Here is a 23,706-nt window from a genome sequence, read left to right as displayed (position 1 = left end):
CCAGCCAAGTGAAGAATATTCCATCACACTCCTGACTTTTGCCTTTTTGGTGGTGGACAGACTTTGGGGAGTCAGGAAGTGAGTCACTCGCCACAGATTTCCCAGCCTCTGATCTGCTCTTGTAGCCACAGGATTTATATAGCTAGTCCAGTTCAGTTTCTGATCAATGGTAACCCCCAGGATGATGATTGTGGAGGATTCAGCAATGGTAATGCCATTGAATGTCATGGGGAGATGGTTAGATTCTCTATTGTTGAAATGGTCATTGCCTAGCATTTGTGTGGCATAAATGTTATTTGCCACTTAGCAGTCCAAACCTGAATGTTGTCCAGGTCTAGTATTGTATGGACATGGACTGCTTCAGTATCTGTGGAGTCACATATGGTGCTGACATTCTGCAATCAACCGAGAACACCCCACTTTGACCTTATGATGGAGGGAAAGTCATTGAAGCAACTGAGGATGACTGGGCCAAAGACAATACCCTGAGGAACTCCTGCAGTGACATTCTGGGATTTAGATGATTGACCGTGAACAACCACAACTTTAGGTAACTACTTTAATTGATACTACAATATATACATGAAAAAGTCGAGGAGTAGATGGTTACACTGTATGAAAATCATAACGTCTTGTCAAGAGATTATTTCGATTTCTGATAGGTAATTGTATACAAACCTATCCATTGTGGTACACTCTTTTTGGAGGAGTATAGAAAGCAAGACCACAAAATGACATACCTGCTTTTTGAAGTAGCCAATTGCATATTCATCTGCATATGTGAGGAAGTTTAGAATGTTATGTTTGATGTGATATTCCTTCAGATGATTCATTAGATGAGTTCCATAGCCCTAAAGAATAAGCATTTGAGCAATTGGTAAAGAACATAATTCAACTTGTTTTGTCATTAATATTTATAATTAACATAAATTTCCCTACAGCACATGTATTGAAGCAGGTCTCAAAAATCTTTACATAAGTATTCATGAGCAACCTTCTGCACTGTTGAACCTTGATATTATACTAACACGTTTAAAAATAAATATGGACGTATTCAAATACTTCTGTAAAGTGTTTTTACCAATTGGGAAGCTGCAACTAAATGTGCTGGCATAATATCAAGGTTCAACAGTGCAGAAGGAGGCTCATGAATTCAACACCACTGGTTGTCAATGGTTTACACATTTATTTGCAGCTTCCCAATTGGTAAAGCTGGCTCTTAAATAAATCATGCAAACCAAGATTCAATTCCTAGTCCACGTTTAGTTAGTTGATCTCTGACACAGGACAGACAATAAGCTAACCTCATCATTATTTGTTTTGGCAGGTGAGGCTGCCTTCCCCCAATTTCTAACCAATGACTCCTGGAAAGCTCACCTGTGTGACCGTAGGTTAAAGGCAGATTATTGATTTGGTTAAGAAATTAGCAGAGGTGCAGAAGTTGGGATTTTTCCGTCCCCCCCCCACACCGGCTTTTGTGTGCACAGAGTGCCAGAGAATCTGGAGAGCCACATGTCGGTTTTCTCACCTCAGCCAGCACACTGCACAATTCTGCCCAGCAAGTTTATTGCTAAAGACTTATTAATTATTTGGGCCTACCTCTATTACCACGATAATTAAACAATAATTAAATTGGATCTTTAAACACATTAGAGAATATTTATGGTTTAATTCCTTGCTTGTTGATGAATACAAGTTACTAATTATTTTTGAAACTCACACTTACCTTCACTTGTTCATTTGAGGTAACAGCACAAAACACAATCTCTGTAAAGCCTTGTGTTGGAAACATCCGGAAACAGATACCGCCAATCACACGGCCATCTTTGATCAAGGCAAGGGTCTTGTGTTTACTAAGATTTAACCAAACAAAATAACTTCAAATTTGAAAAATAGTCAACTAAAAGTTTTATAGCATTATGTTTTACAAATGCCTCTCCGTTGTGCTAAATTATTGAGTTATAAAAGTTTGGGCTTATGCATTGATATTTATTTTGGAAGATCTGAATGCTAATCAAAGGAATTCAACCCTGGTCTTAAAAGATGCTGACCCAAAATTATTTTATTTAATCTAAAATGTAATGGCACTTACCATATTAAATAGGTCCTAAAATATTTAGAATACTTGCTTTAGTTGGGAATTTAATTAACATTCAGTTGCCTTGTAATTGATTAAAACAATTGTATGCTTTCATCGAAAGCAAGTAAATTAGTATTTTTTTTAATGTCCTGTCAATAATACATTCATTAATTTTATTTTAAATGAAGCACGCATTGTCCAACCACTCAGTCTGTTGGCCTTAACTATTCATCATTTATCATGTCCATCAAGATAAAATCTTCAATTATTTATTTTAAGATATATTCCTTCCATTGCCATACACCTCCAAAGATGGACAGGTTATCACCAAGTACCATTGAAAAGAGGTGCCTATGATCTTTTGAGGTTTATAGAACAGAATCCCACAAGCTAATCTCTGCTGAATTGTGCTGTGCACAGACAGTTTGAGTTCTACTGTATTGAGTGTATTTCAACAGAACAAGCCCAAGAATACTCTAACCAAACTTACCCAGTAAATTAGTATCTCCTCAGCCTTAAAAGCAGACGAAGCAGAACAGATTTCATGGTACTGACTTTGTTACTATTGTCATTTGTTGAAAGTTAGTACTGCTTAAGAATTCTATGAAGTAAATATAATCGGGTGAAACGGTGGCACAGTGGTTAGCACTGCTGCTTCACAGTGCCAGGGACCCAGGTTCAATTCCCGCCTTGAATGACTGTGGATTTGCACTTTCTCCATGTGTCTGCGTAGGTTTCCTCTGGGTACTGCAGTTTCCTCCCACAGTTTAAAGATTTGCAGGTTAGGTTGATTGGTCATGCTAAATTGCCCCATAGTGTCCAAAGATGTATAGGTTAGGTTAAGGGGTTATTGAGATAGGGTAGGGAAGTGGTATTGGGTGGAGAGCTCATTCAGAGGGGTGGTTCGATGGATCGAATGGCCTCCTTCTGTCGAGATTCCATGAAACTGATCTTTGGCATCAGTGGAAAAGAAAATTAGGTGTAAAAAGGATTGGCAATTAATTTTCATTCAATGTGTGCTACCACCCAAGACCAATTGATTCTTCATTATGGTTAAAGATGTGAGTCTCACCACATGACAAACAAATGTTTTTCAATTCAATTAGGAAAGCAATATAGGAGCCTGACTGAATGTTCATATTAATACCAGTTGTAAGCCATGCACTCACGGATCAAAGACTAGCCGAGTGATGTATTCCTTAGGCATTCTGGGTAATTGATGGGAGAAAACATTTTGTAATCCGACCAGCCACATCATCATTTTCTTGTTTGGTTTTTGGCTCAATGAGTTTCCCACAACATGGAACTCAATTACACCCCTTCTTTCTTCAAGCCTTGCTGCCTCATCTCTGGCTGCATGTGCAGATAGTAAGCTGGTCTTGTAAAGGACAGGAAAAATAACATTTTCCCATTACAATTTGTAAACTTTAAACAGATTACAATCAATATCATGAATATTTCAGTCACATAATCAATTTAACAAGGTGGCCGTGGCTCAATTTTCTCTGCATGCACAAACTGCAATAAAGCACAGCACCATTGCAAAATACCATATATGGAACACACAAAGAGGAAGTTATAACCAAATTAGGAACTTGATATTATAGACAATGTATTCATAATATCTGAAACCCAAGACTTGATTATTACTTAACTTCCACATTTTCAATGAAATGCAAAGTAAAAGCTGCAATTCCAAAAGGTTGATGTTAATATTTGCATATTACAATAACTAACACATTTTGAAACAAATGGCATAAATGCTTCACATTTTGTAGCTTTACATAGAACATACAGTGCAGAAGGAGGCCATTCGGCCCATTGAGTCTGCACCAACACACTTAAGCCCTCACTTCCACCCTATCCCCATAACATCTAACCTTTTTGGTCACTAAGGACAATTTATCATGGCCAATCCACCTAACCTGCACGTCTTTGGACTGTGGGAGGAAACCGGAGCACCCGGAGGAAACCCACGCAGACACAGGGAGAACGTGCAGACTCTGCACAGACAGTGACCTAGCAGGGAATCGAACCTGGGACCCTGGTGCTGTGAAGCCACAGTGCTATCCACTTGTACTACCGTGCTGCTCCTACTATTAGGGTAGTATCTAATACCAGACACCAAATTATTTACCACAGTGAATATATTAAAATAAAAATGGGGAATCTAGGTCCAATATCATCTCAAGGGTATTATAATATAACTACAAAGAGGATGACAAGTCTTTAATTTGGGTGTTGAAATCTCAAATATTAATCAAATCCTTGACATCAAAGGATAATGGGCTTAATTATTTTCTTTGATTAAAAGCTGGCTTTACAAAAAACATCTCTGTAACAAAAGTGATCTTCATTCTATGTAGTTCCTAGAAAGGAGAGTTCAATACAAAATAGGCGTTGTGTACTTACTTACCTCTGGACCCAACATAGCAGCTGGATCTGTGATAGTTGACATTACTTCATTCACTAGTTCCATCGGGATATCCCCCAAAACTCTCTGTCTCTTGGCATCTTCTATATTAAAAGATTCTGTAGGTTTCCTTTTCTCCCCTTTACAAATAAACAATCTGTCAGAAATTCTATCTGGTCCAACGATAAGACTTTTAGGGTTTTTTGCAACAAAAATGTTTTTAAAAAATAAATTTAGAGTACCCAATTGTTTTTTTCCAATTAAGGGGCAATTTCGCATGACCAATTCACCTATCAGACACATCTTTGGGTTGTGGGGGTGAGACCCACGCAGATGCAGGAAGAATGTGCAAACTCCACATGGACAGTGACCCAGGGCCGGGATTGAACCTGAGTCCTCAATGCCGCGAGGAAACAGTGCTAACCACTGCACCACCCCTTTTTCAACAGGAATTCATAAAATTAATATAATTCAGGTGACAAATGATCACATCGCTAACAGAGACTAAAATGATGAATCTTGTTTTGTGGTAATATGAATACAGCATCACAATATATGAAAATAACAGTTCAAGAGTGCATTTTTCCAAATAATCCCTCCCTACAGAAGAACAGACTGGGGGGGGGGGGGGGTCAAGAGGTCACTGGGCCTTAAAGGGTGAGTGCCCCAGTCAGAAGTGGCCTGATGATGGAGGCACCTCCCCCATCACCCCACCCCGCCCTGCCCCACCCCTCTAAGCCCGAGTTCCAAGTATCTTTATTTACGTGCTTTTCACCCCTGATTGGGGGGGGGGGGGGGGGGGGGGGGGGGGAAGAGAGATTCTTGCTGAGGTGTACGACAGTGACTTGTGCAAAAGTTTTCTCTGCTTTCAGCATGGATATGAAACAATAGGTTTTATATCATCAAGAGCTTTTGCCAGGCAGTAACAATAAACCCAATATTTTTACAATTTATCAGTCCATCATACCCAATATTTGCTCTGAGCCAGAAGCCACTTTGTTTCTCCAGACAGGACTCAAACTTCCAGTGTTGGTTTGATCAATGCTGCCAGAAGCTGGGCTCGATGCATACCCAAATGGCTTCATGTTTGGCAGGATCCCAGGAACCGCAGGAGTGTTGACAACTAACATTCCAAAGACATAAAAGAGAAGAGCCAAAATAATGAAACAATGATCTGAAAGAATTAGGTTTGGCTGAGGTGTCATAACAATGTGCTCAGCACTTAAGTTACATTTGCTATAGAAAGGATTAGGAAAATAAACAAGAAATAAACCCGAACTAAAGAAATGGAAGTCACCATAGTCCCAGATAATCATAGGCTGCTTTCCCCTTTGAGGGAGAGAGCTGACTGGTGGTGATTTAACCTGAGGATCACCACACCTCAGGCGGGAGACAAGGTTGAGAAGGCGGAGCCTTCATGGTAACCTCAGCCAGTACGGGAATTGAACCCACTTTGTTGGCCTTGCTCTGTATCGCAAACCAGCCATTCAGCCAACTGAGGAACCAACCTCCCTAGGAAAACAAACAAGAAATAAACCTAAGCTACAGAGAAGCTTTTCAAAACATGTTTTTAACTTTAATATTCCTTTATTGTAAAATTTTTCAGATTCCCAATCCTGTTGGAAAATTCAAAAATGTTGACCATTAGTTACCTGCGTGTATCCCTAGTTGGATGTTACCAGAAGACACCAAGAAATCTAGATCCCATATAGGAGAGCTGTGGCTGTACACTTCTTCCTCTAACATAGAAAGGAATCTATAATGTAAAAGAAATGCAGTACTGTTTTCTGTGCACACTGTAGTAACTTTATATCTGGGATATAATTACAACATTAACAGTTTTCAATATCCAAAACTTTGAAATATTTAAAAAATGCTCTGTTCCTGCGTTCAATGTGACTAAGGGGAAGAGTAGACAGGGAAGAGATGATGATCGCAAAGGGACAGGTGGTCTGAGGTGCATTTGTTTTAATGCGAGAAGTGTAGCAGGTAAGGCAGATGAACTTAGGGCTTGGATTAGTACCTGGGAATATGATGTTATTGGTATTACTGAGACTTGGTTGAGGGATGGGCAAGACTGGCAATTAAATATCCCAGGGTACAGATGCTTCAGGAGGGATAGAGAGGGAGGTAAAAGGGGTGGAGGAGTTACATTACTGGTCAGAGATGATATCACAGCTGTGATTAAGGAGGGCACGATGGAGGATTTGAGCACTGAGGCAATATGGATAGAGCTAAGAAATAGGAAGGGTGCAGTAACATTGTTGGGACTTTACTATAGGCCTCCCAAAAGCGAGCGGAAGTAGAGGTACAAATATGTAGACAGATTATAGAACAATGTAGGAGCAATAGGGTGGTTGTGATGGGAGATTTTAACTTCCCCAACATTGAATGTTGGAGGCGTAGATGGAGCAGAATTTGTAAGGAGCATCCAGGAGAGTTTTTTAGAGTAGTATGTAAATAGTCCAACTCGGGAAGGGGCCATACTGGACCTGGTATTGGGGAATGATTCCGGCCAGGTGGTTGACGTTTCAGTCGGCGATTACTTTGGGAATAGCGATCACAATTCCATAAGTTTTAGAATACTCATGGACAAAGACGAGAGTGGTCCTAAAGGAAGAGTGCTAAATTGGGGAAAGGTCAACTATAACAAAATTCGGCAGGAGCTCGGGAATGTGGATTGGGAGCAGCTGTTTAAGGGTAAATCCACATTTGAAATGTGGGAGTCTTTTAAGGAAAGGTTGATTAGAGTGCAGGACAGACATGTTCCTGTGAAAATGAGAGATAGAAATGGCAAGATTAGGGAACCATGGATGACGGGTGGAATTGTGAGACTAGCCAAGATGAAAAAGGAAGCATACATAAGATCGAGGCGACTCAATGGAGGAATATCGGGAAAGTCGGACAAATCTCAAACGCGCAATAAAGAGGGCTAAAAGTGGTCATGAAATATCTTTGGCTAACAGGGTTAAGGAAAATCCCAAAGCCTTTTATTTGTATATAAGGAGCAAGAGGGTAACTAGAGAAAGGATTGGCCCACTCAAAGACAAAAGAGGGAATTTATGCGTGGAGTCAGAGGAAATGAGTGAGCTTCTTAATGAGTACTTTGCATCGGTATTCACCAAGGAGAGGGACATGATGGACGTTGAGGTTAGGGATGGATGTTTAAATACTCTAGGTCATGTCGGCATAAGGAAGGGGGAGGTTTTGGGTATTCTAAAAGGCATAAAGGTAGACAAATCCCCAGGACCGGATGGGATCTATCCCAGGTTACTGAGGGAAGCGAGGGATGAAATAGCTGGGGCCTTAACAGATATCTTTGCAGCATTCTTGAGCACGGGTGAGGTCCTGGAGGACTGGAGAATTGCTAATGTTGTCCCTTTGTTTAAGAAGGGTAGTAGGGATAATCCAGCGAATTATAGACCTATGAGCTTGACGTCAGTGGTAGGAAAACTGTTGGAGAAGATACTGAGGGATAGGATCTATTCACATTTGGAAGAAAATAGACTTTTCAGTGATAGGCAGCATGGTTTTGTGCAGGGAAGGTCATGTCTTACAGATCTAATAGAATTCTTTGAGGAAGTGACAAAGTTAATTGATGAGGGAAGGGCTGTAGATGTCATATACATGGACTTCAGTAAAGCATTTGATAAAGTTTCCCATGGCAGGTTGATGGAAAAAGTGAAGTCATATGGGGTTCAGGGTGTACTAGCTAGATGGATAAAGAACTGGCTGGGCAACAGGAGACAGTGACTAGTGGTGGAAGGGAGTGTCTCAAAATGGAGAAAGGTGACTAATGGTGTTCCACAGGGATCCGTGCTCGGACCACTGTTGTTTGTGATATACATAAATGATCTGGACGAAGGTATAAGTGGTCTGATGAGCAAGTTTGCAGATGATACTAAGATTGGTGGAGTTGCAGATAGCGAGGCGGCCTGTCAGAGAATACAGCAAAATATAGCTAGATTGGAGAGTTGGGCAGAGAAATGGCAGATGGAGTTCAATCCAGGCAAATGCGAGGTGATGCATTTTGGAAGATCTATTTCAAGAGCAGACTATATGGTCAATGGAAGAGTCCTGGGGAAAATTGATGTACAGAGAGATCTGGGAGTTCAGGTCCATTGTACCCTGAAGGTGGCAACACAGGTCGATAGAGTGGCCAAGAAGGCATACAGCATGCTTGCCTTCATCGGACGGGGTATTGAGTACAAGAGTCGGCAGGTCATGTTACAGTTGTATCGGACTTTGGTTAGGCCACATTTGGAATACTGCGTGCAGTTCTGGTCGCCACATTACCAGAAGGATGTGGATGCTTTAGAGAGGGTGCAGAGGAGGTTCACCAGGATGTTGCCTGGTATGGAGGGTGCTAGCTATGAAGAAAGGTTGAGTAGATTAGGATTGTTTTCATTGGAAAGACGGAGGTTGAGGGGAGACCTGATTGAGGTCTCCAAAATTATGAGAGGTATGGACAGGGTGGATAGCAACAAGCTTTTTCCAAGAGTAGGGGTGTCAATTACAAGGGGTCACGATTTCAAAGTGAGAGGGGAAAAGTTTAAGGGAGATGTGTGTGGAAAGTTTTTTACGCAGAGGGTGGTGGGTGCCTGGAATGCTTTGCCAGCGGAGGTGGTAGAGGCGGGCATGATAGCATCATTTAAGATGCATCTGGACAGATATATGAACGGGTGGGGAACAGAGAGAAGTAGACCTTGGAAAATAGGCAACAGGTTTAGATAAAGGATCTGGATCGGCGCAGGCTGGGAGGGCCGAAGGGCCTGTTCCTGTGCTGTAATTTTCTTTGTTCTTGTTCTAAATGTACACTAAAGGGGCAGCACGGTAGCATTGTGGATAGTACAATTGTTTCACCGCTCCAGGGTCCCAGGTTCGATTCCGGCTTGGGTCACTGTCTGTGCGGAGTCTGCACATCCTACCCGTGTGTGCGTGGGTTTCCTCCGGGTGCTCCGGTTTCCTCCCACAGTCCAAAGATGTGCAGGTTAGGTGGATTGGCCATGATAAATTGCCCTTAGTGTCCAATATTGCCCTTAGTGTTGGGTGGGGTTACTGGGTTATGGGGATAGGGTGGAGGTGTTCACCTTGGGTAGGGTGCTCTTTCCAGGAGCTGGTGCAGACTCGATGGGCCGAATGGCCTCCTTCTGCATTGTAAATTCTATGATAAATGTCATCTGTCATATGTCTGCTCAGTTCACCAGTCTGTGTCCTCGTGAAGACTACTATTCTCCTCATTGCTTAAGGTATTTCCAATCTTTTGTGTCATCGGCAAGCTTTGAAATTATGCTCTTTATACCTAAATCCAGGTGCCTTTGTCACCTTTAGACACAATGCTCGCTGGACCAGTTCCCATTCTTTATTGCCCATCTCCCATAAACCTCAGCTCATCATCAACTCCTCCTCTGATATCCTATCATGCAATGTCCCATCATTCCTGGTTCTTGATCCCCCAAAGCTTCAAGCTTAAACTCCTAATCCTGTTGCTCAAGTTCTTTTATTTGAATCACCCCATGTAATTCCTGTCATCTCTAGGTTACAATGCTCACTCACCATTCATTGACCCATCATTGAATATTAGTTTCTGCAAGATCCAAAGCTCTGAAATTTCCTCCCTAAACAATACAAATTTTCTGTAGCTGGAAATGTTCATTGCCATATCACTAATGGCAATCAATTACTTTTGAGTCAACTATCACCTGTGGTTCAGTAAGTACACCTGTTTTCATGCAGGTGTACTTCCTCTTGGTCTGAGTAAAGGTGGAAATTATAGACATCTGGTCGCAAGTTGTCATCCTGCTAATCCTATCTCTTTTGAAATGGACAAATCCAGCCCATTGGTTGAAATGCTTTCAGTAGCAAATCCTACCTCTCTGCCAAATTAAGTTTGATTTAAATCCTCCCAGGTCCAGAAATATTGGGGCACATGTCAGTTCATTTTCTCTCCTCCCATCCACCCAACCTGCACTTTACCACAATAACTACATTTCACTAAGCACCTCATTGTCTATGAAGGGCTTTGGGGCATCCTAAGACCAAGAACAATACTTTACAAATGCTAGTTCTTTATTTCCTTTTTATGTTTATAAAATTGCAAACTATCTAAATCCAATTGACATAAAGTTAATATGATAAATTTTCTTAATGCAATCATTTAAATAGATCACTTTGTTTAACAAGAGATTCTAATTCAAATGCACAGACTACATAAAACAATATGATAGAAGAACATTCAAGAATTGAGACTGTACAAGCTTTAAAATAAATACTTACTTTGGAAAATGGGTAAGGATCAAGGTTTGTTTTTCTAAAGGTAGCTTATCTTTCTCCTGCCTGGACTTCTCCAGTAACTGGCGCCTCATGACAGTAAAAACAGAGCGAAGCAGCATCCTGCCAAAAACCTGGGTGGTTTCATGTCGCGGGAGACTGTCACAGAATTGAGGGACATTACAGTAACAAAGCCATCTGAAAAGCATGAACAGACTTATAGTTGCATTCACGTTTGTGTATAATGGAGATACAATTCTCATCTTCCAATGTACAAATAGTTAAAGCAAGATTTCTTCTGAGCAGATCCATTTGTGGTGACTTTATATCTGAACCAGAGGTAGAATTCAATATGGTTGATATACAAATTGTTAACGACTCTGGATCTCAGCCTATTTTGTGCATTTCTGGAGTTTAAATGGCTTGAGTAGAGCATGAGTACAGGCATGGAATGGCTGGGTTGAAGGATCTGTTTCCCCATCATATATTCTATAGAATTTATTGAGGACAGGACTCTTCCTCCAGAAAGCAACATAAAGCCCATATAAAACGAGGTTCCCTGTTTACTGGGGATTGTGCTGCAACCCAAGTTCATTTCTGAACAATTCCAATATTTTTTTCTAACGTCATTGAAGTTCTTACGGGGCGGAATTTTATCAGCCCCTCCCACTAGCAGGATTTTCTGGTACTTTTCAATGGACTTTTGAATGGATCGCGGCATTTTCCACCCCCGCATCGCCCAAAAATGGCCGTAAATTTCCACCCAAGAGTTTTTGTAGTAATTTACAAATTGTGGATGAGGAAGTCCATTGAAATTTATCCATCCAGAATGTCACCGTTTCAGTATCTAATTGTTTTTCAAAAGATTTTAGGGTTTTTGTCTTGGCAATGTTATTCTACGGATTTATCATTCTTCATCTGAAGAATAAATTTCTGATATCAGTTCTGAATTTACCTTTTATTAGTTTAGATCTGTGTCCTTTATCCCAAACTTGCAATTTAATTTCAATCTTTTGGGTTTTCCTTTTCCAATCCTTTAACTATCTGATGTGCCCTCATAAGACTGTCTCTCAGACATCTCCTTTAGAGCCTGAAAATTCTGAATTGCTGTGTGGTCTGCCGTTCTTCTTCAACTGTTGCAACCATCCCATGTCTCCCACAAGGAAATTCTCCTTTATCTGTATTTTTTGGGAGGCATAGAAGAGGAGCCAATAAAGGGGTGGCATTCAACCCACTGTTTGCCATGTAGCAGAATCAATGGGCAGAGGTGGACATGCCTCCATTTTTCCAAGATGGGCAGAGGCTGCAAAAACACCAGGGCAGACTTATATTGAATTCTCTAATCATACCTGTAGCAAAGTTCCTCCACAGCTCTTAGCCTTTATCGTTAGGGAACGTTTCAGACTTGCAATGCGGACACTGGTAACAAGGCACTTAGCTGTCTGAAATATGTAAGTGCATAATGCAAGTGACCAGTGTTTTGTTTGCCTGAGTGAGCGAGGTCGCCTCCTTCACCAAAGTTAATACCAGTATGATAGGGCCAAGACATTGTATAAATTGGCAAGATTCATAAAGGTTCATGGGTTGCAGATTGCACCTATGTGGCCCTCCCAATCCCTAACAGCATACAATTACCTGAATGAATAGAAAGGATTCCACTCTTGTGTTCTGCTCATTTTCAACCATTACACTAGATTATGCAAGTTAATGCTCACTTTCCAGTCAGCTGTCAAGAGTTTTCAGGGAATCTGTCACCTCATCAATATCAAGAGGCTGGTTTAGCACACTGGGCTAAATCGTTGGCTTTTAAAGCAGACCAAGGCAGGCCAGCAGCACGGTTCAATTCCCATACCAGCCTCCCCAAACAGGCGCCGGAATGTGGCGACTAGGGGCTTTTCACAGTAACTTCATTGAAGCCTACTCATGACAATAAGTGATTTTCATTTCATTTGATATACAAAAACAAATTTAAGGGTGGATCCTAGATGATGGAAATTTTGCAGTATCTCAGGCACCAGTTGTGCACAGGATGAAATAAAGAGCTGGCATGGACCAGAGTAATTATCAAGCACACAATTTGCCTTTTGAAGCAGCACTTCAAATACCTGGATCGATCTGGACAAATACAGCTGAACATATTGAGCGAGTGTTCAATGTTCACTTCCTCTTTGTAGTAGTACATGATATATGTACTGTTAAACCTCGGTGGCAGTGCTTTTGACTAGGTTGGCTGTTACGTGTATGGGAGACACTTGAGGTTGTGCTAACCCTCACATCCCATTAACAGAATTCCTGAGAGGGGCAAGCTGCATGTTGCAACACTTCAACTACCAAATTTATTTTAATAAATTCTTGAGGTTGAGGTTGTTGCCAGCATTTATTGACCAGCCCCAGTTGCTTGACGGTGGCCTTTTAGTGGTTTTGATATAACAGAGTAGGTTCCCAGATGGCAGTTAAGTATCTACCATGTTGGTGTGCGACAGGAGTCACACACAGGCTAGACCGGATAAGAGGCAACGGCTTTATTCCCTAAAAGACATTAATGAGCAGATACATTTGTCCAACAATCTAGCAGCTTCAAGGTCAAGCATTTCATTTCCAGATTTAAAAAATTTTAGTCAATTGCTCATACTGTCATAGTGGGAACTGAAGTCAAAGTACTCTGTAAGGTTTTAGGCCACTATATTATTAGTCAAGCAACATAACCATATTATTGCACCATTTGAGCAGCCAGCTTCTAAGTTTTTTCTGGCACCTGTTCAAGTATCAGAGCGGGCTGTAAGGGTGGTTCAGATAAGTTATCCCGAGGAACAGGATCATAATTTGTGCCAGCCATGCTCTTAATACTGAATATCGTAACCCCATGGCTACTGTTGGCCATGACAGCAGATCTAATGGCACAAATGAGATAAGGAAGCCCTGCCTCACGTTTTTTTAGACAATTTGCAAGCCTCTGAAAAAGTGGAAGAGATTGCCCAATCTATTTTCTATCCTAGACTCTAGATCTGTGGCCTGAGCATCCATGGAATAAGCCCTAACTGCCCCAAAGATCTCTGGTATGGTGAGAAATCTGCTGCAAATATCTCTGGAATTCAAAAATGGATGGCAGTGATGCAAAATTATCATGCAAGGCTGCACACGTGCAATTATTAGACCACTCCAACTGAGTTACCATCAATAAGATATTACTTGTCATGGTCCCTAATGTCTGTTGCAACGCTCAATTCTCAGAAATCATTCTTCTTCTAAAACTGGCCCCTTGAACTCTGGCTCAGCAGCTAAGACAGACACTAATTGGTTCTCTGGGCAGCAGGTTCCTCTATCTTTGCTACCAACATCACTGGCTCTTGTTCCTGTTCATTTGTGCTGTCTCGTGCAGTGCATCACCTCAAGCTCATTCTCTAAATTCCCTGGATCTGAGCTGGTCATTTAGAGGGTAAGAGGGAGCAATAGTATGTTCTGTGAAGTACTGGTGGGCCTGCATGTAGTGAGTTCTGGCTCACCTTTCCGTGGGGCACCGAGAGAAAGAGAGGGTGGAAGACAGATTCCAATGTATCCTGATGAGTTGCCTTCACATTAGCTTTTAATAAGAATGACATGAATAATGGCAGATGTAAGTGAATTAAAGAATAGGATAAGATAGAAGAAGAAGTTTAGAACAAACGCAAAGATGCAGAAAACCTCCTACTTTCTATCCCATCACCTTCTATGGCCTCCCTTCACAGGATTTCAAGAGTTTCTTCCTCATATAGGATTTGAGGTTTAAAGTTAGGGGGGCCTCCCCCTGTAACTGTTTTCACTCAACTGTTATGGACTCTCTTCTCCTGCAAGCAGAGTAAAAGAAGTGAGACATTCCAATTGTTAAGATGGCATGAAATAATATCAGTGTCAGGAAGCAGTCCATATTAGGTGTGATGCAACATTCAGCTATAGTAAATGGAAATGCTCATTAGGGTTAAATGCATGTACAATGTTAGGAAAGAAACACTTCCAGGTGAAGGCTGGGGTGTAAAAAGCATCCTGTGGATATTCTTTGTAAGATTTGAAATTGCTTGATGGCAGTATGAGGGCTCGGTAGTTTTAATTGTCATATACATGCTTTTCACATTGCTTAAATAGAAGATTGTTATGGATTTTTAAACTGGTTCGTGCACTGCTTCATATGCTGGCGTTATGAGGTTGCATTCATGCTGGTAATCATGTCTTCCCATTCCCACGTGCTGGTCTTTAAGACTTACTGAATGGTGGAGGAGGCTCGCATGACCTACTCTTGCTCCTTTTTCTTATGTTTAACCCATTGTGTATATACTGTTTCTTTACCACAGCAATCCAGAATTAACACCCTTCCCCGAATTCTCCCTAAAGCCTTGCAACGCTCTATTTTAATTATTCAAAATATCACTCTAAAAAGAAATAAACTCTGTCTCAACCATTCCAGTGGAAAAGCAATCCATGCAACAACACTCTGTATGAAAACATTTCCTCACCTCTCTTGTGTCTTTAACTTCTTTTTACTTTTTAAAATTTACAGTACCCAATTATTTTTTTTCCAATTAAGGGACAATTTAGCATGGCCAATCCACCTAACCTGCACAGCTTTGGGTTGTGGGGGTGAAACCCATGCAGACACAGGGAGAATGTGCAAATTCCACACGGACAGTGACCCAGGGCCGGGATGCGAACCCGGGTCTTCAGTGCCGTAGGCAGCAGTGCTAACGACTGCGCAATGTGCCGCCTCTCTCTTGTGCCTTTAACAAAAAAGTAATGACCAAATTATGCCCCTCTACAGTAGATAAGGAGTGCGATGTAATGGCCGTGTGCGCCCGCTGAGGATCCGTGCGGGCTGGTTAGATTGTGGGAGAGGCTTAAATCGGGGCGCTGAGCGGTTTGCAATCTAACTAGCCCACTCACGTTCTGGTGTGAACCTAATTGAGACCAATTAAGGGCAATCTCTGTCTCATTAGCGATATGGAAGTTCAATCTAACGGCCTTGCATGATTTAACCGGCTCCCCAGTGAGAGGCCACACGGGTGCTGATTAGCACTGGTCACACAATAGTGGCCTAGGCATCACGGCACCTGGGTCAGGTCTCCCATAAGAATATAAGAACTAGGAGCAGGAGTAGGCCATCTGGCCCTTCGAGCCTGCTCTGCCATTCAATGAGATCATGGCTGATCTTTTGTGGACTCAGCTCCCAGGCGATTTGAGACACCTGGGTGGTCAGAGATAGGGCAGGGTGGCACCCTGGCTCTCCCTCTTGCACCCAGGTACCTTAGCACTGACACCATGGTGCCTGAGCGGCAGGGTGACACTGCCAAGGGCTGAGGCGTGAGGGCGGCCATGCCCATGAAAGGAGGGGTCAGGGAGGTATGACAGGTGGGGGGGGGGTTAAGGCGGGTATGAAGGAGCCTCTGGAAAGTTGGGGGGGTGAAGGGTTGGGTCCCAAATGGGGGAGGGGTTGAAAGTGGGCGTAGGAATGCCTGAAAAGGGGGGGGGGGGGCTCAGCGACCCCATAGTGGGATGTCTACACCTGTGGGGTGTGGGGTAAAGCCCATGTGTGTTATGGGTGACATTGCCATTGGGTGGGTGGTGTGGGGAGCCCTCAATCTCACTTGGAGACCCTTTCAAAATGGTAGTCAGCTCTCTGAGGACCTGGCCTGCCCAGTGTTGAAAATGTGTGGGCTAGTCCAGAGAGAAACTCCCCAGGGACCACAAAAACGTGATGAGATAGCAGTGGGGAACTCGCCGACAGTCGGAGAGAAACATCCCAGCCAATTCCGCCTGAAATGACGCTTCAAAGCCTTTCCATTCGATCACGCCCATGTTTTCTAAATTGATTCCATGAAAATCACGTAACATTCTGAAAATCTCTATTCAATGTCTCTGAAATTTCTCTGATCCAGTATCACAACTCTCTTCATCCTCAGTTAATCTATGCTGTACACTCTCTATCACTTTAATGGGCTTACTATAGTGGGTCACCCCAAACCAATCACAATATCCCATTTGACCCAACCAATGGTTTGTATACATTTAAGCTTATCTGCTTTGCTACTCAATGTCTTTCTTTTATAAAAACTTATCACAGCTTTATCTACCTGCACTCAACACTTCCATGTATCACTTGGCTCTTGCTATTCATCCGTACCTTTAGCATCTTTCCATTATGTATAGTTTTAGGTTTTTTTTCCAAGAATGTATTATATTATACATGAAATTGCAGCAGTCACACATTTGCCCATCTTGCTACTGTATGCCTCCTCGCTTGCCCCTGACTTTGGAAGGCAATGACAAACCATCATTGACAAATAGCCTAGGAAGTGGCTCAAGATGAGCATTATCTGACAATGAGTCCTCAGACAGAGCACACCTGAATGAATGATCATAATATAGGCCCTTCGCTATATTAAAAGTCTCTATCAAATTTTTCCCAAGCCTAACCTTTTCTAAAGTACACAGACATATATATACTTAGTGCAGAAAAATGGGAAATGATTTGTTTTGGTGCGAAGAACGCAACGAGATAAGAGAAGTAAAGGGTACAATGCTAAAGAGGGTACAGCAGCAAAGGAACCTGGGTATATATGTTCATAAGTCATTGAAGGTGCTAAGACAAGTTGAGAGAGTGGCTAATAAAGCATACAGAATTCTCGGCTTTATTGACAGGGACACAGAGCACAAAAGCAAGGAGGTTATGTTAAATTTGTATACAACACTAGTTAGACCACAACTGGAGTATTCTGGGCATCATGGTTTCGGTAAGATCTAAAGGCCTTGGGGAGAGTGCAGAAAAGATACACAAAAATCTAGAGATGAGGAACTTTATTTATGCAGATAGATTTGGAGAGGATGGAACAGTTTCCCTTGGAGATGAGAAGGTTGACAGGAGATTAGATAAAGGCATACAAAATCATAAGAGGTAGGGACAGGGAGAAACTGTTCCCATTGATGAAATGATCGAGTCCATGGGGGCACAGATTTAAGGTAATTGTCAAAAGAAGCATTGGAGACATAAGGAAACCGTTTTTCATGCAACACGTGGCTAGGATTTGGAATACACTGCCCGAGAGTGTGGTGAAGGCAGATTCAATTAAAGCACTGAAGAGGAATTTGGATTATTATCTGAAAAGGAAGAATGCTCTTGGCTACAAGGAGAAGATTGGGCAGTGGCACTGGATAAACTGCTCCTTCATAAGGCCAGTGCACACACGATGGGCTAAGTGACCTCCTTTTCTGGTGCAACCGTTCTGTGACCCAGCTCTTTAAGCCCCTGGTTAGCTAAGGAGTTTTAAACTAGGAATTAATCTGTCATTTTCCTCTGCCCCCTTTCAATTGCCTCAATATCCGTATAATGCAAAGACTCCATTTTGCTGATACCTAAAACAGGGCTTGATACAAGGACAAAATGGTATGGTTAGCTTTTTAGTGAATTGTGCTGTGAATACACCCTAAAACCCTGTTCGCTTTAGCTATAACTTCATGGCATTTCTCACAAAGCTTTACTGAGTGATGGAACATCTAGATCTCACTCTTTCATCTGGTTTCAATTTTGTTCCCTTCAGGGCCTATATATATTTAGCATAAACCTAGCATTAGAATACCCTTTACTAAGTTACATATCGTTTCTGAAACACAGGCTCATTCCTCCAAAATTTTGAGATAATTTTAGGGTAGTCAAGAATTCTTAACAATCCTAACATGAGCATATATACTGATGTCACGCGTAAATTTCCCCTCCAATGCCTACATTCCCCCCGTTATCGTTCCTGCCCAATATCTACGTCTAGGTAATCAACAAAAAAATACGTAGTAATAATCCCACCAACTATTCCTGCAGGGTTTCTTGGCGAATGGTCTCTAAGCAGATACAAATACATTGACAATAACTTTCTGCGTACAGTTATTCATCCAATTCGAAATCCACTGCAAAAAATTATCACTAATCCCACTAAATTCTAACTTGTATAGTAGTCTCTCTAGACGCACCTTATCAAAAGTTTTCTTAAAGTCCTAGTAGGTAATCTCACAAGTTACCCACAAGTGACTTCTTCAAAAAATGCATTCAAATTTATCAGGCACAACCTTTTTTCCTGAAAGCTGTGTTCGGTGTCCCAAGTATGGCTTTTTCTATTTAAGTGGTCATATAGGACATCTCTAGTTATAGCTTTGAGTATCTCACCTATTACTAAAGTGACTTCAGTGCGCTATTAAAGACGTAAGCAGGGTGCTCACATTACACCATATTTTAAAGGACCCTCAGACGAATATCAGCTTGTCTCAAAGTCCAAATTATATTAAGGCTCTTTATTCTAAGACAGTATCCTCATTTTTTATGATTTCAGAAAATGGAACAAGAGGACATAAATGTGAGATCAGTGAGAAGTAAATCTAGAAAAGTCATATTGAATAACTGGGGAGGCAAAGTTGTAACGGCAAAACATTAACCGTACCATAATGTTGTATAGAGTATTGAGTTTTGATGGGCAAATTCTGTTTATCATCCTATGATTTGCTTATTTTCTTGCTTATGGACGGGTTTTCCATTTTATATGCACCCTCGGTAGGAACAATGATTGTGGGTAATCCACCAACGCCACTGAATTTTCAGCTCTAGATTAATCATTCATCCTATGTAAATCTAGCTCTTGCATTGAGCTGAGAAAATGCACAATGAGAATGAGATTCATTGTTCTGGCAGACTACTAAAGGGCTGCAGCAACTAAAGTGGAGGTGTGGTTATGTAAGGTAACTACAAGAAGGCTTGGATCTTAAAGATGCTCCAAACTTCACTCCCCTGAAAAATAAAGCAATGAAGCACAGATGGGCCTTGTGGACCTGCATTCTACTTTTGTCCATTGCTCATGTTAAGGTTTCGTTAGCCAGGCTAAATACATTGGTGGTCTCTGAGTTGCCATCCTTGCTATCTGCTTTCACCTTGAAATAAGATGAACAAAGGATTATGTTAAAAAGAAAGCATTATGACTGCCACTGATGTTCCTGCTCAAGAGTAGTTTTGTAATGGGGGAGTGCTAACGGGCAGCACAGTAGCATAGTGGTTAGCACTATGGCTTAACAGCGCCAGGGTCCCAGGTTCGATTCCCGGCTTGGGTCACTGTCTATGTGGAGTCTGCACGTTGTCCCCGTGACTGCGTGGGTTTCCTCCAGATGCTCCGGTTTAGTCCCGAAAGACGTGCTGTTCGGCAAATTGGACATTCTGAATTCTCCCTCATGGTACCTGAATAGGTGCTGCAATGTGGCGACTAGGGACTTTTCATAGTAATTTCATTACAGTGTTAATGTAAGCCTACTTGTGACAATAAAGATTATTATAACACTTTGTGGCCGTTTAGTCTGTTATTCTGTAATCCAGTCCATACATGTTTATACGCTATAAATAATCCAACAAGGAATTTAATCCATCAAAAATTTTCATTTCATTCCCTTCCGTTTACAAAGAGCAGATGAACTAAAGTTTGGTATCTCTGTTCCTCAACCCGATAGTTATATGTTCATATATAATTGAACTTGGTGCAGGCCATGCCCCCAGCCTTGTCATATTGAAAAGTTACCTCATCACCAAGCAGCCACAACAATACATTTTAACACCACTGCACTCCTAATTTGTTCAGTCCAAGCAGTTTCACTACCTCCACACCATTAAAATTATGGAAATCCCAGCCTTCGTTAACTGAATGAAAGTAAAATTTGTAAGAAGATATATTCATCCCTTCATATCCGTTCATAATCTTTGACTTCAGCTAGTCTTTAGGATCATCACCAACATATCTCACTCAGTAAATCTTACTCAGATATTCCATGTCAATGATATAATGTACGCCCCACTACAAATGTATGTCATTGTGTTGTAACCAAAGAACAGTTGCAACAAAAATAAAGCCATGAGAGCTTTTAAAGAATTAAAAGTTGAAGCATGGTCTACATAAAGTCTCACACCATTTAGGGGCTTCACACTCCGTGCATGATCTATCTAATACCTTGTATAATTAACCTTGTATCCAGCACCATCATCATTTGGTGACCGAAGTCTCCGTTGTGAGGGTGTTTCCAGCTGCCAGTAGTTGATTCGATTCAAAAACATTTTGGACAGTTCACAAATAGTTTGCCTTTCCTTTGATGGAAGGTGACTAAACTTGTACTGTACAAAGTTAGTGACTCCCTAAATAAAAAAGGAGCAAATGTAAATAGCATGTTAAAAAAACCTCATAGCATGCAGTTAACATGTCAGTTAAAGGCACAACATTTGCTTCTATTTGTCAATTCGCATTAAAGAGCAGCATAAATTTTGTATGCTGGAACTGATGTCAAAGAAAGGACAATAAAAGAAAGCTATACTATACATTCAGAAAGAAGAATGCAAGCAATGTGGAAAGTCCAGTCTTTTCCCAACCACGTCAACTAACAATCTATTTGATCTTGTGGAAAATGAGCGTTCAAATGTTAACTTATTCATCTGAAAATCATCTCTCCATTGCTTTAGCCAAGGTATTAATCAGCTTAAAATAAATGGGTTAATGCATCTGCTAAAATAGCAGAGGAAATGTTTCAGACCAATACTCTAATGCCTATATGCTAATATCCTGCAGAATAATTACAAGCCTTGAGGGAAGGTTCTGTAATAAATAATCCTTGATCACCAACATCAGCCAAAAGAAACTCTGGAATCTTCATCTGTCACTAAGACCACTATTATAAAATTTATTTCCCATGTGAATTTTTAAATTCAAATCTCCACCTCATGTGTCATTCACTAATAAAAGGAACAAGGAGGTGAGAGAAAATGAAGAATGATTTAATTTAAAAAGAAACTTATCATGCTTCATGACCTGTTCAGGCAATTGTTCCATCTGAGATAAATACCATAGCCCCACATTTCTGAAACAAGTATAATATTGTGCACATTTTATGGCCACTTATGTTTTATACCCTACTCTATTATGAATTCTTCACCACCAATTTAATCTCCTGAGGAATGGCTCTACAAAAGTAATCCCTCATTCCCAAATGTAATCACAATGACTAAGCACCTCAAACAAATATGAGCTGATCAAAGAGTGTCAGCATGATTTGGCGAACAGTGAGTCAAGTCTGATTACATTAAATTTTTTGATACGGTCACTAGCATGGTGGATAAGGGAGACCTGTGTATCAGGGCTTAAAATGTTGAATTATAAGAACATGTTGAATAAACCAAGCAAAATGGAGCAAAGCGATGAATATAGAAGTGGGGTATGAATAATCCCTAATCAAAGTAAATGCTGTAACATATTCAAGAGGATGAATACCCGACTGTCGCAGTCCATTCAAAATATTCGACTCCAATTTGCTGCCTGTCAAACATCATTCCCTTCCCCATATGTCCTGCTGCCCAAAGATACATGAATCATTGGCCTGGATCTATGCACAGACGGAAAGCCTCTCCATTGTTGAGAAAATGGTGAAAGAGGCCCAATTCTGCAAGACTCGCACCCGAACACGGCATTTACCATTTTCGTGGGAGCAGGAATGGGCCCAGGTTTGGATTCACGCATGCACATTTTGCAGAGGCCCGTAGAAATCAGCTTCTGCCTTCACTCATATGTGATTTTGGTGTGAGAAGTGTCTGAAACCCAATCTGCGCAGATTAGATCTGGTAGGAGCATGTCTGACCTTTGTGGGCATGTTTGAATAGCCTGGGGAGGTCAGGTGCTCTGTGGCATTTCTAAGATGAGTGTATGTAAAAAGTGAATATGCTCTACAGAACAGCTGCTCATTGGCACTGTCAAAACAACTGTCAAAAGTGCCAAGATAAACTGTCAAAGGGACCTGTCAAGTCAATTAAAACTCCTGCCCTTTAACCCTGAAAAAACTGTCTGAAGTGTTAAAGGAAAATGGTTGCTTGCTATTTCACTCTGTCTGTGGACATGGGCCTGAAGGTTACCTTCTCTGGATTAGTTGCAGGACTGATCCCACAACTGATTGTTATCATAGAAGGTCCAACAAGGGACGGCGCTGTCTGGATCTAATTCTGGGGAACAAAGCCGGCAGGTATTCAAGATGGCAGCGGGGGGAGCGCTTTCCTGATAGCGACCACATCACAGTACAATTTAAGTGTTATGGAAATGGAAAAAATGGTCTGCAAAAAAAACAGTTTGGGAATGGGGGAAGTCAGATTTCATTAAAATAAGACGGGATCTGGCCAAAGTAAACTGGGAACAGTTTCTTGTTGGAAAATCTACAGGACAGCAGTGGGGGTGGGGTGGAGTTCAAATAGAAAATGGGGACAGTACAGACCCAACATGTTCCCTTTAGGGTGAAATGTAGGATCAACAAGTCCAGAGAACCCTGGATGTCTCAGAATATTCAGGACTGGATAAGAAAGAGAGGCTTTTAGTGGTACAAAGGGAATAAATCAGAGGAGGCCTTAGTGCAGTATAGAATGTGCAGGGGGAGACTTAAGAAAGCAATTAGGAGAGTAAAGAGGGAGTGGTTAGGATTTGGGAGAATCCAAAGGTATTCTTTAAGTATATGAAGGGGAAGAGGATAACCAGGGAAAGAGTAGGGCACATTGTGGACCAAAGGGGCCATCTATGCATGGAGCCGGAGGACATTGCTAAACGTGTTAAATGAGTACTTCACATCTGACATCACTCAGGAGAAGGAGGATGTAGGTCCAGAATTCGGGGAGAGGGACGGGGAGGTTCTTGAAAAGTTTAACATAGGGAGTGAGGAGGTACTGGAGGTTTTGGCAGGCTTAAAAGTGGACAAATCCCCAGTGCTAGATGAGTTGTGTCCCAGATTGCTGAGGGGAGACAACAGAGGAAATTACAGGAGCTCTGACCCAAATTTTCAATTCCTCTCTGGCTACAAGGGAGGTGCCAGAGGGTTGGAGGACAGCTAATGTGGTTCCACTTTTCAAGAAGGGTGGTAGAGTTAAACCAGGGAA

The 23,706-nt window shown here is 41.5% G+C and overlaps 1 protein-coding gene across 8 annotated transcripts in view; it reads right to left on the bottom strand.

Moving 5' to 3' along the window:
* The window catches only part of kat2b (K(lysine) acetyltransferase 2B), a 180,547-nt gene that overhangs the window by 29,417 nt on the left and 127,424 nt on the right, over positions 1-23,706 (bottom strand). For all 8 annotated transcript variants that reach the window (XM_038797856.1, XM_038797854.1, XM_038797850.1 and 5 more), the window contains 8 exons: positions 20,759-20,940; positions 10,770-10,961; positions 6,146-6,249; positions 5,461-5,616; positions 4,497-4,633; positions 3,250-3,458; positions 1,727-1,853; positions 741-851 (listed from right to left, as the gene is read on the bottom strand). In XM_038797856.1, coding sequence (XP_038653784.1) covers positions 741-851; positions 1,727-1,853; positions 3,250-3,458; positions 4,497-4,633; positions 5,461-5,616; positions 6,146-6,249; positions 10,770-10,961; positions 20,759-20,940 — 1,218 coding nt within the window. The remainder of the gene's footprint in view (positions 1-740; positions 852-1,726; positions 1,854-3,249; positions 3,459-4,496; positions 4,634-5,460; positions 5,617-6,145; positions 6,250-10,769; positions 10,962-20,758; positions 20,941-23,706) is intronic.

The sequence above is a fragment of the Scyliorhinus canicula genome, chromosome 5 (assembly GCF_902713615.1).
Source record: "Scyliorhinus canicula chromosome 5, sScyCan1.1, whole genome shotgun sequence".
In the NCBI taxonomy this organism is placed as follows: Eukaryota; Metazoa; Chordata; class Chondrichthyes; order Carcharhiniformes; family Scyliorhinidae; genus Scyliorhinus; species Scyliorhinus canicula.
The sequence above is the reverse complement of the archived record's forward strand: the minus strand, read 5'-3'. Positions and strand labels throughout refer to the sequence as shown.